Source organism: Indicator indicator, chromosome 18, assembly GCF_027791375.1.
Source record: "Indicator indicator isolate 239-I01 chromosome 18, UM_Iind_1.1, whole genome shotgun sequence".
Lineage (NCBI taxonomy): Eukaryota > Metazoa > Chordata > Aves > Piciformes > Indicatoridae > Indicator > Indicator indicator.
This window is the reverse complement of record NC_072027.1, coordinates 2965175-2982754: the sequence shown is the minus strand read 5'-3', so window position 1 is coordinate 2982754 and position 17580 is coordinate 2965175. Positions and strand designations below refer to the sequence as shown.

The 17580-nt window shown below is 44.8% G+C and overlaps 1 protein-coding gene across 1 annotated transcript in view; it reads left to right on the top strand.

Moving 5' to 3' along the window:
• The first annotated feature begins 600 nt into the window (after positions 1-600).
• The window catches only part of ADAMTS2 (ADAM metallopeptidase with thrombospondin type 1 motif 2), a 185604-nt gene continuing 168624 nt past the window's right edge, over positions 601-17580 (top strand). The window contains exons 1-2 of the mRNA XM_054389354.1: positions 601-688; positions 1663-2024. Of these exons, the coding sequence (XP_054245329.1) occupies positions 601-688; positions 1663-2024 (450 nt within the window). The remainder of the gene's footprint in view (positions 689-1662; positions 2025-17580) is intronic.

The following is a 17580-nucleotide window of genomic DNA, read 5'->3' as shown; positions in this document are numbered from 1 at the left end:
GTGGGTCTCGACAGCAAGAGAACGCCCCAGCGCCCCGGGAGCTCCGGGGCCCGGCGGTGTGTGCGTGAGGGAAGTACGTGTGCGTGCTGGGGTATCTGTGTATCTTTTTGCTCGAAACCGCTTTTGACCGACTCCCAGCACCCGTCCCGGCGCGTCCCGGAGGAGGGGAGGGTGCCGGCGGGGGAAGCCCGGCGGGGCGCGGGGCCGGCCGTCCCCCGTGGGCGGTGCGGCGGTCGGGGCTGCCCTGCGGGGCGGCAGGGCGGGCAGTCCCCGCTCTCCTCGGCCCGGCTGCGCCGTGTGGCAGCGCCTCTGTCAATCAGCCTGACTTCACTCCTGCACGCCCTGTGTTTCCAGTATTATACCCCCGCCGCCTCCTGGTGTCTCTGCTTCGCTGCGAGCCGGGAGCGCGGCCGCCACTGCCGCTGCGGCTGCGGCTGGGCGAATGCGCGGGCGGCGGGGCGCGGGGCAGCGCTGAGCGGCGCGGAGGGGCGCGGAGCGGGGCGCTGCCGCCTGGCCCGCCCCGGCTGCGGGAGGCGCGGTGCTCGGCCGGCTGCGGGCAGCCCGGGCGCCAGCCCCCCGCGTCGGGCCGGGACCGCCGCGATGGACCCTCCCGCGGGCATCGCCTGCCTCCTGCTCTGCTGCGCGCTCTCCCTGCCCACCGGCGCCCTGCGGCGCCCCGGGGACAGAGGTAGGTCTCCCACGGGGACGCCGCGGCCGCCCCGCCGCCTTTGGTCTGCTGGCTTTTCCCCGCTGCCGCCGGCCGGTGCCTTTGCAGCCCGCCCGTCTGAAGTCGCGGCTGGTCGCCCCGCGGCTTTCCACTCCCCTTGAACTTCTGCGGCTACTTTTGCCGGGTTTCCAGTTGTTTCCTGTAAGCGGCAGGCGGGGACGGGGACACCAGCGCTGCCGGCGGAGAAGAGAGGCGGGAGCCCCGCTGGCAGCGACAGCGCTGCGCCGGTGCCCACAGCCCCGTCGCCGCCCGCTGCCCGCCCCACGGAGCGGTCGAGCCCCGGCGGGCAGGGCTTGGTATCTGGAGTTCCCTGTGCGGGATGAAGCACATGGCAGCTCGTCTGCCGCTTCCTCCTCCTCTTGCTCCGGCCATCGCTGCGGTCCACAACTCCCGGGGCTCCCGCTGCGACCGCTGCCGGCCGCTGCCCGGGGCGTCCCCGTCACCTCCCGAGTCATTCCCTCCGCACTAGTGGCAGTTTGAGGGACGTGCCTTTCTCTTGTACGCTTGTCACCTGCAAACCAAGCCCCAGCCTTTCCGGGCAGTCCCGCAGTGGATCAGCTCCCGTTCTTCATCGCTGACCGCCCGGGCAGCCCCAAAGTCCCCGCGACGACTCGGGCACTGATGAGAGGGCAGGGGCGCGGGGTTCCGGCTGGGTGGGCAAAGGGTAGCGGGAACCCACTGCATGGGTAGGAGTGCGGGGTCCCTGCTGGGCGGCGCGGTTCACGCAGCCGTCTGGTGTTTTGGGGAGCAAAAGGCAAGTTTGAATGAACTCTGCATACTTCATGCCGCTGAATGAAGTGCAGGTGCAGAGTGCAGTGTCCATCTGCCTTATGTAAGTGTCTGCTGTGCTAATGAATAATGGAATAAAAATCCCGCGGCATCAGGATATGTTTAGTTCTAGTGTCTCTCTCCTCTCTTGCTTTCTCCCTGTAAAGACCCAGTTCTGAGGAATATAGAGGAGTACAGTCTTGTCATCCCCACCAGCACCGATTCAGAGGGCAGGTTCCTATCCCACTTGGTGTCTGGACCACCAAAAGCACGCTTCAGGAGAGCTGTGGAAGACTTGGAGCATGAAGCAGAAAACGAGCAAATATTTTACAATGTCACTGTTTTTGGAAGAGAGTTTCACTTCAGGTTGCGGCCAAACTCCAGGCTCGTGGCCCCTGGAGCAACAGTTGAATGGCAGGAGGACTCTGATGAGACTCATGTCGAACCTCTCTATGGGAATTGCCTCTATGTTGGGGATATCACTGATCTGCCAAACGCTTCAGTTGCTATCAGCAATTGTGATGGACTGGTAAGTTACTTTTGTTATTATATCAAAGATAATGGCATTAATTTCCTACAATCTTTAAATATAAATGTGTGGACTGTCAGAAACTCACACCTCATATGGTAACCGTGAATGCAAATTAACTAATGTTCCCATGTGTGGGAATAGCTGTGCTGCACCAGGCACTTCTCTACAGACAGTGGCACTAGAAGTTTGAGCACATGCTCTGTGGTAGCTGCTCAGAAACAGAGCAGCTGAAGCCAGGATTTGTGTTGATTTGTGGTGAAGTTGCTTAAGGTGTCTGATGCTTTGAAACAGAGGATGAAATGGCATGTTCTCAGCATCCTCTTCCACTCTTCATTTTAAGTCTGCAAAGGGAAATTTTGGAAGAGGTAATCCTGGACAGCCCTGGAAACAAATCTGGTAGGTAAAATGTGGTTTGGCCCTGGAAAATTTTAATTTATTCTGAGTCTGTTTGCATGGATTATTCACTCAGTGAGTTTCATTGCCTGATCAAGTGATTGATGGCAAGTCCCAAAAGGGTTTGAGTTTTACAAGCAAACAAGCTCCCTGTGATACGTTTTGCAAGGCTGTGTGTTAGAACTTGCTGCAGCTTTTCCTTCTGGGGCACAGGTTCAGCGCTCAAATTTTAACTTCTTGTCCCTGACCTCCTAAACTGTTATATTCTCAATTGCACAGCATTTTTTTTTCAGTGAGAAATAGGCTATATTTTTTGCAATGAACAGTTTATCCAGACAATACTTTCTTGCCATACCCTTCAGAGTTCATAATTTTGAGATTACTTAACTTTGATGCATTCTGTTCCCTGTGTAAAAAGCCAGCATGAGTCAGTTGTATTTCTGTTTATTTAATCATAGGAAGCTGTTCAGTTGCAGTGCCAAGAAGATAACATGTATGGAGATGGTATGTTGGCTCTCTGAGAATGGAAGGGAATCGAATACTTTTCCCCTTACTCTTCTCTTTCCTGTGGTTTCTCCTAGCCATGCACATTCCTGTTTTGAGAAGCAGGTTTTAATGTTGCAGTTGTTTGATGTGGACAGCTGGCTGAGGGTGAGAGAAACACCAGGGCTGAACAAGAAGATCAACTCAGTAAGCAAAGCAGGAGCCTGCAGGCCTGCCTCTGGAGGGGAAGCAGAAGTTCTTTGCTCTCCCCATACCTAGCACAGATCATTTTGTATAAGGTAAAACTTACTTGCTCCGACCATTGCAGGACTGGGGTGGAGCCGAAGCTCTTCTCCTTGTTCATCTGTGCTGAAAGGTGGAGGAAGATGCTGTGGATGGCTGCTGCTTTCCTTGTGCTCTTCTCATCAGCACAGGTATTGACTGTGAGGACAGTGGGGGAGCTTGTTCCTTGTTCCACCCAGTGTTAGCCAGAGTATGGACTCCTTGTGTTTGGAGAAAAGAGTCAGGATAAAAAGTAACAGAAGTTAAAGCCAAATTGTGGATAAGACTCTAAAGATCCAAGACCTCCCGTTGCATGTGTCAATGACAAAGTGTTTATAAAATACTGCTCTGCTTGCATTTCTAAGTATTTTCTCAAATGCAAGGGAATGAAGCCAGGCAGAAGTTTAATGGCACTTATACATGGCTGGGATCCAGAAAGCTACCAAAAAGATTCTCATTTGTGTGCCTGCCTCTTCCAGCATTTTTGTTTCCACCAAGAGCAGAGGAGGTGGCCTAGCACAGGTGCTGCCATGTTCTAATCTGGATGTCACTCTGGTTCTCACATGGCACAACTTCTGTGATTCTGTGAATACATTTGGAAATGGCTTGTTGTTTCCTCCAGTGCCTATCTACTTTGTAAATGTTGCAGGGCAGAGTTTGGTTTTGCTCAGGTCACTGAACCTTCCTGCAGGAAGCATTACCTCAGTACCTTTAAGCATCTGGCCATAATGATTTCCCTGAGATTGTGCAGTAAATCTGTTGTAGAACAACAAATTGAACTCCAATCCCTTGGGCACTATGTTCCCTCTCTGCCCATTCCCTCCATCTCAGTTTCTTTCTTTCTTGTGGAGGGGGAGTTTAAAACATATCAATAGAATTACATGAACTCCAAGAAATGATGCTAGTGGTTCCTCAAAAGCCACCGGTGCACAGACAGCAATAATGAGCAACTAACCCACTGAAATGAAGCTGCACTTCACTGTCTCTTGATTTGGTGTTTGCAAGGAGTGTTGAAGAGTCTCTAAAGCCACCTGTTGTTAGCACAAACTTAGAGCCCACTGGGCTCTTCGTTTTTCTCAGGTTTATTGGCACGTCAGATGTGAGTCAAGACGTGTAAGGCTGGTTATCTATGTCAATTTTTTTCTTCACACCTAGTTTACTTGGAGAAATTCCGTAGTATCATGGATTTTCTTCCAGTTGCCTACATACCATGGACAATGTTTCTATTGTACTCCAAGTATGACCACCTTCTTTTCTAAGTTACACTGAAGGTAGGGATAGTGGAGTGGTTGAATTGGATGATCTTAAAGGTCTTTTCCAACCTAAATGATTCTATGATTCTGTGATTTTATGATCCTATCACAACTGACTTGTCACCTGATAAATATTGTTCTTTGCTACAAACCTGCATCATTTAATTCCTAGTGTTTTCTTGCAGTGCTTGCTTTTGAAAGTGGGTTGACATCTGCCTACGCTTCTGGTGAGCTTCCAGCTTGTGCATCCAGACATTAGGGCTGAAATAATATTTCAATTGAAATTTCATAGTTTTGATCTTGACATTGCAAACTTTTGTTGACTGAATCTGGATCAAGTCAGTGAATGCGTCTGCCACCTTGCCAACTTCTGATGTTATTTCCTCTGAACATCCCCTTTGGTTTGTGCTTTATTGCCAACTGTCTCTTATTTTGCAGTTATTGTCTAAGAAGAGTCTGTCTGGTGGTGTTGGTATTGCCAAAATGAGAAGTTGTTGGAAGGCATTTACATGAAAATAGTAGATCTGTAAACAGATTTTTGAACTGTGGTAAAAATGATGAAGGTTTTTAATCTGCAATAATTCTGAAAAATGAAAAGGTTCAGTGCCTGCAGACACAGAATTATCTGCTGTCCTGACTACCATTAGTTTGGGTGCCCTCAGTCTTCTGTAAAATTAGTTTCATTGACTTAAAATCAAATCAGGTAAAGAGAACTTCTGAAGTATGCAGCTTGGGTGCATTTTTGGACCAGAAATGGATCTTTATCAATCATTGGAAAGTTGAAGCTAACCTGTAGTTTTTTAAAACAGTTCTCTCAACTGTAGGTCTGATTTTTACCATGTGAAATCTTTCTTAGTTCAGATAAAACACTCAGGACAACTTGGTATCATCTTGGTTGCCATGATAGCATTCAAATGAATTTTCCACTGAGTGGGCAGAACTAGCATGGGCAGCTGTCTGTGGCCTGCAGACTGTTGTGGAAGATACTGCACTCTGAGTACGTTCTTGGGCCTTGGCCAGATCCTTACTCGTGGATGCAGTTGCTGGCTGAGGGAGCTAGCTGTCCTCTTCAAGGGTTAGTTGTGAAGGAGAAGTGGTTGGAGGCTCTAAAAATGCCATAAACCAATAAATAGTTAGAATTGTGGGAGTCCTTCCAGATTATTGCCTGAACTATGGGAACTCCCTTTCTTCACCCCAGAAGGTGAACCTTTCATTGTAGAAGAAGTCTTTATGCTTCTGAATTTATTTCTGCAGTGCTTGAAGCAGCTGTGCTGTCTTCAGGTTTGCAGGATGAGTGCTTGATTGGGGAACTTAAGAGACATAAACTCCCAGTCCCCTCCTAACATGGGTAATCTGTGGGCTAAATTGGGTGCTTAAAGGCAAGCATATGCAAGAGAAATGCACTATCAGCACCACATTTGGTATGGATAATGAGAACCTTATTAAATCAGACTGGAGTGTAGAGTCAGATTTACTGACAGGATCCTGAAACCTTGAGGGTCACAGCTTCAGGTTGAATAATCAGTATGATCTAGCACCCACTTAGGCAAATAGAGGAACACCAGTTTCAGTAACACAACATGATGCCTTAGCTCTGCTTCATTAGTATAATCCTCTTTCTTTTTTAGAAGCTAAAATATCAACTGTCCACAAATTTCATTCTATTGTCATTAAATGGAGACTTATTAGAAGTAGCCATAATGAAGCTGTGCAGGATGTCTATGGTTTTATGTTTTCATGTGCAGCTGTAACCATCACATGCCTGGGGGTACTAAGGCATAGTCACATTACTGGTATAATGGACATGAGAGTTTCTTCTTGTGTGCTGAAATAGGCAGGGTTTGCTCTACAACATTTCAGTCTTTACTGTATGCTGTGACAACCCTTGCAAACCGTTTGAGAGAAGCCTGGTGCCTGGCTGCTTGCCCAGATGCTATTTCTTCTAGAAATGCTTGGGCTGCCAGCAGTGCTTCTCAGATTCATGCCCACCACTAACAGTGACTGCAGGACTGGACTGACCTGCCTGGGTTTGTGGTGATCCATTCACCTTTCTAGTCAGTCTTGAATTCTCAGGAACTGTCTGGTGCTTTGGCTGCTGTCAGTGTAAGTGCATGGTTGTCAGCTGACCTAAGACTTTTGTTATATATGTTATTTGTATCAGTATTTAATGTTTTAAAATCAGATAATGGAATATTGTTATTTTTGGCAGTCTTTACAGGGTTGTTTTCATATAATCTAATTTGTAACTTGTTAATGTAGGAACTCAGGTTCTAGTTTCAGTCAATGGTGTTTCCTAAGAGCATTTCCAACTTCCCATGTGAAACACTCACTCTTCTCCTTCCTGGGGTATTTTTACTCCCCTCCCTCCTGCCATGTTCCTTGAATTCCTGAAGACACTGAAACCTCTTGTGAAATCTCTCCCTTGTTTTATGTATTCTTGCTTCACTTTGAGTGTGAGCTTGAGCTCTTTGAACTCAGTGAGGTTTAAAGTTATATTCTTAAATACCTTCCTGCCAGTGATGCTTTCTTGGAACTGGCCACAGAGCTGAAGCTGAATCTAACTCACCTTAGGTGGCTCATGTTATTTACCTGCGTAAGAGGGTGAAGGATCTGCTCACAATGACTACATCAGGAGAAGACAAACATGCTTATATAATGGTGCTATTTTTCCTTTTAGACATCCATCTACTGCTTGCATATGGATTTACAATTTAGTTTTTGGCTTACACTAGGTTGTGATGTAGCAAAAAAGCAGAACTCAAGGTAGCACAATACTGTCTTCAAAGTCTGGTCAGGTTGAATGCTTGGCAGTTTAACCATATGTCAGCTGCAAATAATTCCAGTAATTTCATTTATTTATTTATTTATTTAGAATGCTAAGTTCTTAGCATTTACATTATGATTGGATTGCATTATTTTTTGTGGATTAAAATTTGGCATGTATAATCTCTCATTTGGGAACATTTTCTCTTTAAATGAACACAGAATCAAACCAAAGTTGCCATCTGGGGTTTTTTTGGGTTTTTTTTGTGTGTAATGGGAAAATCCACTGTGGGTTTTTTGCTTTTAGGACAAATAGAAGTATAATACAGTGGCAGAAGAAATTGAAATAGTTCCTCTGACACTGGATAGAACAAAATTTAAAAGCCATTCTCTTAGAAAACAGGATCTCTTGCTTTGCAGATAGTCAGAATGAGATCTCCATTAACCCACATGGTCTTTTGGGTTCAGCTGGGATCTCTCCATCTTTAAGCCAAGGATGTTTGTAAATTTTAGCACAATCAGGCTGCACATCCCCATCCACATCCATCCCCATCCACATCCCCATCCCCATTCACACATGTGATATAAAAGATCCACACTGCCTGACAGAAAGCAGTGGAGCTGTTTGGATGCTTAACACTTCAGCATATCGGTATAAAGGGCAGAGACTTTCCTTCATAAGCTATTCTCGGGGCTTCTGCTGTTCATGTGCCTGGCCAGCACTTGCATAGTTGGACAGCCCCTTCTGCTGTGTAAATTGCAGAGACTTTCCCTTTTAAAACTTTCAGTCTGAAATGCAGAGAGTGTAAATACTGTGATTCAGCCTCTGACTGGAGTAAATTATTCTCATTTTGCTGTCCTTAAAACAGACTCTGTTATCAGTAAGTATTATTTTTTTTCTTGTTGGATCTTCTGTGCATGGATCATCTCACCTACATTTTATCTGAGAGCACAGTCATTTTCTGCATGATACAGGTGGACACCATCTGGACAGAATTTCCCCAGGCAATCAGAACTGGTATCTTTGCAGTACGTTGTAAACCTTTGGGTAAAAGATAGGTGTTTCCTTGTGTCCTATTTGGCCTCGTGTTGCATTGTCCTCATCATAGTAGTATCTCAGCTGTATTTTCTCTTTAACCACACAAGAATTAATTGTCCAACCAGAATATTAAACCATGTACATCCAAGAAAATGTGCCTAGTGGTGGCTCCTACTTTTCCATCTTGAAAGATCCAAAGATAGTAACTAATTTTCATAAGGTCAGAATTACTTTCTGGGGTGAGCAGAACACCTATTTAGAGAAGACTGTCTCTCTTCAGGTTCCAAATTTATGTCCCTCACAACCTGCTATTAGTTTTCTTAGCTACCAGCTTCCTGTGAATAGCTCTGGTTGAGGTACTGGAAGGTGTCCAGAGAAGGGTGACAAAGCTGCTGGGGGGCCTGGAGCACAGCCCTGTGAGGAGAGGCTGAGGGAGCTGGGGGTGTTCAGCCTGGAGAAGAGGAGGCTCAGGGGAGACCTCATTGCTGTCTACAACTACCTGAAGGGAGGTTGCAGCCAGGTGGGGGTTGGTCTCTTCTCCCAGGCAACCAGCACCAGAAGGAGGGGACACATCTCAGGTTGTGCCCAGGGAGGTCTAGGCTGGAGATTAGGAGGAAGCTCTTCACAGAGAGAGAGATTGGACATTGGAATGGGCTGCCCAGGGAGGTGGTGGAGTCACTGTCCCTGGAGATGTTCAAGAAAAGACTGGATGAGGCACTTAGTGCCATGATCTGGTTGATTGGATAGGGCTGGATGATAGGTTGGACTGGATGATCTTGGAGGTCTCTTCCAACCTGGTTGACTCTATGATTCTATGATTCTGTGGTGTGTTCCCTCATGGTGCAGCAAGGGGTTCCAGTATTCTCTGAGAATGTAACAGTGCAGACTCTTGCAAATGGCAAGGTATTCCCCCATTTTCAGTTAATTACATGTTTACCTTTTGCTACAAAAGGGTAGAAAATATTTTTGGGGGGATCAACCAGAATTCCAGCTGTTGGAGCAGGACTTTTTCCTCTACAGATCACACAAGTATTTCATTCGACCTACTTCTGAGTACTTGTTATTAATGGTGACTGTTGCTTTGTAAGCAGGTCATGGCATCACTTAATTGCACACTAGGACATTTCTCATACTGGGTCTGATTAAAATAGAATCGTGGAGCAGGTCTTCAGCCTCTTGTAGGGAGTTGCACAACCTTGCAGTTGCTTCCTGTGAATAGCTCTGATGTGCACACCCTCTTTTTCAGATCACCTTCTCCTTTTATTGCTTTCCTTCTTCCAAAGTTTCAGCAAGTTCTTTGCCACATCACATCTGGCTTCTTTAGCCCCTTTATCTGTGTGTGTTTTAAATTCATCTTTGTTTGCAGTGTCTTGACACAGCAGGTTCCCAGTTTTAATAGTCTGCAAAATGAAAGGCCCACATTTCTCAGGCTATTTTCAGCACTGTTCTATTAAACTGTAACATTGAAAAGAAGAGTGTCCTCTTCAAGTGCTGAGGAGCACGCTGCTTCCTCTTATCTAAATCACAGCGTCTGCTATAGATCTTCTGAGTTATTCCCAGGCCTCAAAATGTCTGCTGCTTTCCTCAGATCTAGAGTTCTTGGGGTCAGAAGTGTGAATCTCAGCATTAATTCCCCCCCCCCCCCCCCTTCTTTTTCTTCTAAGTAACTCTTTTCTGTTTCAAGTGAGTGTTTTAAGTAAGAATTTCTCTTAAGAAAAAGGCAGACTCAAGTTGTGTTTCTTGAAGCCTCAAAAATCACCAGGCTGGTGACAGTCATCTCAAATATGTTATTTTGAAGGTGTCATTTTCCAGTGCAGCTGAGTCTCCCTTAACACCGCACTGCTGCTGAGAGAGGTAATCCTGTTCCCCTGGCTGCTCCCTCTCCTAGGCTCCCATTCCTCCCCTGCTCTGGAACCCTGCTTGTCTTACTCCAGTGTACATTAACCTAGAGAGTGATTGGCCAAACCAGTGAATTGCTGCCTGCCAGTTTAGCTGCTTGAACTGGTTTTCTGTGGGGTGAGAAAAGACATTTTTATAGGCAAAGGGATGAAAGTGGGAATGCCCGCAGCCGGGCTCGAGGAGAAAAGTCAGATTGCTCCTTTGGTAACAGATAGACTCAAGCTGTTTTGTAAAATCACATCCTTATTCTCTTGATTTGGAAATGGGCCTGTGTAAGGGAGCTTGTCTTGTGCCTTTGAGCATCAGAAGTTGGAACTGCAGCTTTGGACAAGCCTACTGTTCTGCTCTGTGGAAGATGTGGCTGATGGCTTTGTGCTTTGTAGCACTGCTTGAGATTTTTTTGTACTTAGCAATACAATTTCACCTCCATTGGAGGGGAGTGTTATGGGATCAGAGAAAGGAGTGGAGTTTGCTGCCACAGGGAGGAGGAGCATCATTCTGATAGTGGAAGGGAGGGTGAGAAAAGCAGGGGGAGGGAAACTCAAAATGATGAATGATAAAAGTCAAGCAAGAGATGGGGTCTCTCCTTGTGTGTCCTGACACCATTTGTCAGCTGGTGTCTGCTACATGGGCTGGCTGCCCCTCAAGTGGGTGAGGTTCAGTCACTGAACGTGGTAATCTCAGCATTAATTTAGGCTCTTTGATCCCACAGAGAGAAACTTCCCTGATCACTATTTATATACTTTGGCTGTTTTTTTTTTTTTTTTTAATTTCTTGTCACTTGTAGGACTGTACCTACTGATCTGTTTGTTTTCCAAACCTTTGCCATGCTCAAACTGAAATCCCACTTGTACAACCTGCTGTTCCTCTTTGGTCTGGCTGTCTAAAGTGTGTTAACAGTTTACCAGCCTTCCTTTCAGGTTGATCTTCTTTCTTATTCTCTTTAAATTGATTTATGTCAAATTTAATATTTTGCCTCTTTATTGCTGCACTTGTGACCTTTATCTTCAAAATAAAAAAATACAATTAATTCTTCACTTCTGCAGCTCTCCATGGAGAGCACAGAGGTTGAATATACCCAGGGTCCATGTTAACTTTCTGACTTTCACACCTGCAGAGAACAATATTATTACTTTTGATGTGGTGAGCTATAAATAAAGTGACTTTAACTTCCTTCCTATTGTCATTCCCTTTAACTTTTCTTGTAGTTGCCATCTCTGTGCTTGAATTTCATTACATGGCCAGATCACTTTTTCCCAGCATTTAACCTCTAGCCCTCAGGGGACATATTGTAATCTATTTTCTACTGAAATATAAGCATGGAAACTACTAATCCTGTAATGAGAAAGAATCATTGAACATCATTGGTAACTTCATGGATAAGGAGAGCTCCTTCTACCTGTAACTAGATAAAGCTAATTAAATGCATTTAAGTCGTTTCTCTTCACTAGATGTATTGACTACAGGTAGCAGCTGTTACTGCCCTTTGAGGAAGGTGAACTCTTTCTACAAGCTTTTGAAAGCAAGAAAACTAGAAGGAAATATCTGATATATGGTCAACATTGACACTGGTCTTTAAAAGACAAAAGCAAAATCAGCTTTCTGAGGTTTTAGGATGGCACTGTGCCACATCTTGATGTAGACCCTGAATCTTTAAGCCTTTATTAATGCGTTTTCTGATTTACTGCCACTGTAACAGTAATGAAGTTGATGTGTGTGGGGAAGAACCTGCATGGCTGATGAGCAGACTGGCCAGCAGCTTTTCCTGACCTCTTTTCTTTTACCCCATCACTTACAGTACATACAGGAAGCAGTCCATGAAATGGCAGGAGTGATTGAATTTGGTATCCAGTACAGCATGTTTCTGCAAGAGCCCAGACTGTAGATCTCTCAGCTTGCTGTTGTCCCTGCTTTTGTCCTGCTTTCTCCCTCTCTGCCGTGTGGGACAGCTTCCAGCATGTCCAGTGGAGCTCTGGGCATGTATTAGCCCCCTTAGGCAAACCTATCCCAAGGCACCTTCACACTGCACACTCAGAAGGACAAGGACTGCAGATTCAGTGCTACTCTTGCACAGTTTGGTCCATAGGAAGAGTTTCTCTTTCAAGCTGTGCTTCTGAACGTGTGCTTTATGGCACAATGCCATGAATATTGTACAGTATAGGATGGAGAATGACAAAATAATACAGCAAGCCCAGCAGGAAAGAAAAGGTTTATTTTCTTGGGAGCATTTGAAGCGCTAAACACAATAATAAACCATTTACATTGTAATACAAATACAGTAAAATGCTAGCATTTAGAAGGCAAGGGGGGGTAGCACAGATTTTACTTGCTAATCTTTCTGATATTTCTCCCCATATGCAAAAAATAGAACTAACATCCAATACTTGCCCTAAGCAGATGATGCATCATTCATGTTTTACCATGATCAAGCATCTGGCTCCCAAGCCTGGTACAAGGGCCAGAGTCCATGGCCACTACGTCAGCTGAAGGGCAGAGCCATTCACAGACACAGCCTGCATGTAGTTGGGAAGTGCAAAAGGAGCCTGCAGAAAAGGCAGAGATTAACTAAGGATAGGTGGCAGCACAGGCTGTGGTTACTGTTTTAATATTGGTTTTATTTGTTTTAAATCGTGGGGTTTAGGTAAATTATGTTCATCCAGCTCATAAGCAGAGGAATATACTTCTTGATCTTCAGAGTGTTAGAATTGCTAGGCTTTTCTCTTTCTCCAAGTAGAGGAGCTGTGGAAGGAATAGGAGAGATGTTGTTTGGAAAGCATTCTGCAAACCAGAATGTATTTAAAAAACAGTCTTTGAGAAATAAATCACTACCTGGTGATGAAGACAGCTCAGCTGGGCCAAGAGTCTTTCACGTGCCAGCTCTCTCTCACGTGACACCAGCTAGATTGGAAGCTGGCAGGCTTTGAAGCTTGCAAGGCTCAAAATATCTTCAAATCTTCATATACTTAAAGTAATACCTGGATAAAAATACGGCTTTGAAACTTTTCAACACACCTCTCTGTACAGCAGCATGAACCCACCTAGGGTCACAATCTTTTACCTATTGAGAACACCCCTCCATGAACCCATCTAAAGTCACAATCTTTTACCTATTGGGAACACCCTCCATGAACCCACCTAAAATCACAATCTTTTACCTATTGGGAACACCCTCCATGAACCCATCTAAAGTCACAATCTTTTACCTATTGAGAACACCCTCCATGAACCCATCTAAAGTCACAATCTTCTACCTATTGAGAACACCCTCCATGAACCCATCTAAAGTCACAATCTTCTACCTATTGAGAACACCCTCCATGAACCCACCTAAAGTCACAATCTTCTACCTATTGAGAACACCCTCCATGAACCCACCTAAAGTCACAATCTTCTACCTATTGAGAACACCCTCCATGAACCCACCTAAAGTCACAATCTTCTACCTATTGAGAACACCCTCCATGAACCCACCTAAAGTCACAATCTTTTACCTATTGAGAACACCCTCCATGAACCCACCTAAAGTCACAATCTTTTACCTATTGAGAACACCCTCCATGAACCCACCTAAAGTCACAATCTTCTACCTATTGAGAACACCCTCCATGAACCCACCTAAAGTCACAATCTTTTACCTATTGAGAACACCCTCCATGAACCCACCTAAAGTCACAATCTTCTACCTATTGAGAACACCCTCCATGAACCCACCTAAAGTCACAATCTTCTACCTATTGAGAACACCCTCCATGAACCCACCTAAAGTCACAATCTTCTACCTATTGAGAACACCCTCCATGAACCCACCTAAAGTCACAATCTTCTACCTATTGAGAACACCCTCCATGAACCCACCTAAAGTCACAATCTTCTACCTATTGAGAACACCCTCCATGAACCCACCTAAAGTCACAATCTTCTACCTATTGAGAACACCCTCCATGAACCCCCCAAGCCCCAAAAGCACAAATTTTACACCATCTCAGCTAAATACTAATGAAAAGCTTAGGGATGAAGAAGTCTTAGGGATGAATTTGGAGGGATTTCAGATTTATTACAAAGCTCGAAATCAGAGTTTCCTAATAGTTTTAGTTTTCATTGTGAAAAATAGCAGATCCACCATTCATCATTAAGCCCAAATATTTAATCCTCAAATAATTGCTGGAGGTGTCTGTCAGTGTTACATCTGTTTGCAAAGTTATGGCACGTTAAGGCTGACATAAGCACCAAGTATAAAGATGTGATTAATCAAAGGATGATTTACTACTCTGAAAGGAATATGAAGCTCGGTTTGGATAAGTAATAGACAAGCAAAGAAAGACCAGACAGTTTACAAGATGTTTTGAATTAATTTAAACTCTGCAGTAGAAAAGGGTAATGAATTTACTTATGAAAATAAAGTTGTTAGTTCACTGCAGTCTAACTGAAGCCAACAAGGATCATACACATCTTATTAAATAGAACAAAAATGTGGAGCCTGTGCAAATATCATAGAACCTTGCATTTATCTCAACAGACAATCACCCAGAAAAAATAGATCTCTGTCAGTTTTTATGTCCAGCATAAAGGCCTGGGAGGTGTAGTAGCAAGTAGCTGATTTTTGGGTTTGTTCCAAAGCTCACGAACCAAGTTTAGTTTCACTGGCTTCATTTGGCTTCATGGACAGGTTGATTAGCAAAGAATATGGGACAAAAAAAGGCCATGGAGTATTCCATATCATAACCTAACCTTGTCCTTCACCTTGCTCTCTGTCTGTTGGTGTGGTGGTGGTGGTGGGAGGGAGGTGAGTAGGAGAGGCTCAAGTGCAGCTTCTCCCATTGCTGTTTATATCCCTGGATGAGCAGGACAGAACTGCATGCTTCTAAAACTGAAATAGCTCTGCTAAACCTTCTTCCCCTTCTGCCTCACACCACATCCCCACCACAGAAGAGGTGATGCATTAAGGAAGGGGGAGGGATGAGGAGAAACCCTTCACTTATCCATGCCAGGAGGATGAGGCAATTCCAGCTGCCTTGAATTTGCAGGCTCATTCTGACAGCTCTTCTGTCTCCTTTTCCCTATGAGCATGGGGCCAAAAAGGAGAACGATTTTCCAGCTTACTGAGGTTGCCCCATTTTGCTTCTGCACTGCTGGAGGTGTGATGATGGCAAGAGCTTTCTCTGCCTGTCTGAGATTATTAGCTCTGACCTCAATAAAGCCAGCATCACTTGCAGCCCTCCTCAAAAATGCCAGAAACAACCCCCCAATAAAAAAAAATGCAAATCATGAGGGAGAGCAACATGAGGAAAACTCTAATTGCACATCTGTTCAACAGATTTTTGTGATAACTCAGCAACAGCTAATTGAAACTCCTGGCTCATAAATATACTTCTAGCCAAACTGGAGTTTACTTTCCCTGATGCAATCTCTTTTCAACTCTCCATTGCCCTCTGAGATTCTGGTGGTCAGGATTCCAACAATCTGTCACTAGACAGAAAAATTAGAAGTTGGGTCTATTCAATTATAATGAGCCAAACCTCTGCTAATCTGCATCATCCTGTCTCTATGGATTTCGGGGAGCTCTGTCACTTTGCATTAGCTGAGGACCTGGCCTTATGTAATTAGATGTTTTCACACTCTTCTGGGTGACATGCCCTCCTCTGGCCACCTGACTGCAGGCTGCCATGGTTTGCACAAAGAGCTCTGTTCCTTCTTGGGAGGCAGCAGGACAGAGAAGATCTGTGAATGTCTGTGTGCTGTTAACATGAGAGTTCGGGAAGTCAAGCACCCAGGGTTTGTTTACATCCTTGGAAACAGCAAAGTGCACTGAGGGAGGAGAGCAGGCATCCCAGTGTCTTGGAAAGTTCTCAGAGTCCTTGGGCACGAATGGGCAGATTGGTTTTGTGGCACTTTCATGTTATCATGCAAGCATGTAGAAATCATGACACCACAGGCAAAACTGTTGAATAAATATGATGTTAGTAATGTGAAATTAATCTGTGATGGATACACTTGAGACTTTGAAGGCTTTAGCTGCTCCTGGCAAGTTTGTGTTCCGTTGGGGGGGACTGAAAGAGGTGTTTGCTTTGATTTGTGGATCTAAGAAATGTTTGTGCCTAGGTAATGTTTTCATAGTGTACTTCCAAAATGAACTCCATGCAGCCTTTAACCCAAGGATATAGTTTTGGAATATTGAATAACTGCTTGCAAGTCTTATAGTGTGTTCTAGCAATCCCATTGTGGGAAACTCTTGTTGTTTTTTTTTCTCTTTCCATTTTGTGTTTGTTTATATCAAGGCCACTTGTAACTGACTTTGGAGACTTGTTAGGTCACACCGTGCCACAAAGTCCATTGCTTTGACTTAATACAATGTTGATGTTTGCAATGAGTCTGTCAAATCTTGAAGTTTAAATTTTGTTTTGTTGTTAGTACATCATGATCTTAACGAAAAAAGACAGAGTTGCAGGCAGAACCTCTTATGTGAAGGCTGTTTAGTGACTTTTAGTGACAAATGTGAGGCGCTCCGAAAGAATGATGAAGTCAGACTGACTTCCATCTCCTCTGAGGAAGTTCTGATCTTTCATAAGCTGCTTCATGAAGGAGTTGTTAGCATTCAAACAAGGCAGCTGAACATGGATTAGAAAGTGCTGGAACTTTTTATCAAACTGGAAACTCTGAGAAGTTTGGAAGTTGCATTGAGATACTTCAGTGGAATTTCATTTTTGGCTACTTCTGATTAGTAGAAGGTGACCTTACAGCTTCACTGTGGTGCTGCAGAGTCATGAGGGAGCAGAACACAGCAAGAGAAACACACATTGAGCATCTTGTCATAAAGCTGCCTATTTGGCTCTGTGCTCCTTGGCCAGCCTTTTGGCCAGCCTTTTAAAAAACCACTGAACTAAGTTCTGGTAAACTTCAGGATCATTTGCTGAAGCAGCCAGTGAATATTGCTGGGGGTGGGGTATTCTGTCATACTGATCAGGAGGACATCTGTTACCACTGGCATTGGCCATAGGAGGAGTGCAGGTTGCCTTTTGAAACAGAGTTCTGTTGCTGTTCAGTAGGTGGTCTCCATAAGCTTCTTCAGCACCATGCAAGCTGGTCCTGTCTGTGTTTCCCAGCTTTGTGAAGTGGGGGCAGTAGGGGCAAAGCAGAGAGACAAAAGTGGACAGGCAGCTACCTTTGTTCCAGACCCTTCATGTATTGATTATAGCTCAGATATCATTAAAGACCTGGCTTATTCCCTAATAAAAGAGGTTCCCTTTTTTCTTCCTGGACTGTATTTGTTGCATTTGGCCACAGCTTCAGAGGGAAGCTACAAGAAGGCTGATTGTGGGAATAGGCTTACTCTGTGAAGTCCATCAAGAGACTATCACAGGTCAATATACAACAATCAACCATACTGCCTGCAATTTTTAGTGTTTCTTGCAACATGAATGCAGCAGGCAGTGCCAGAGGGCAG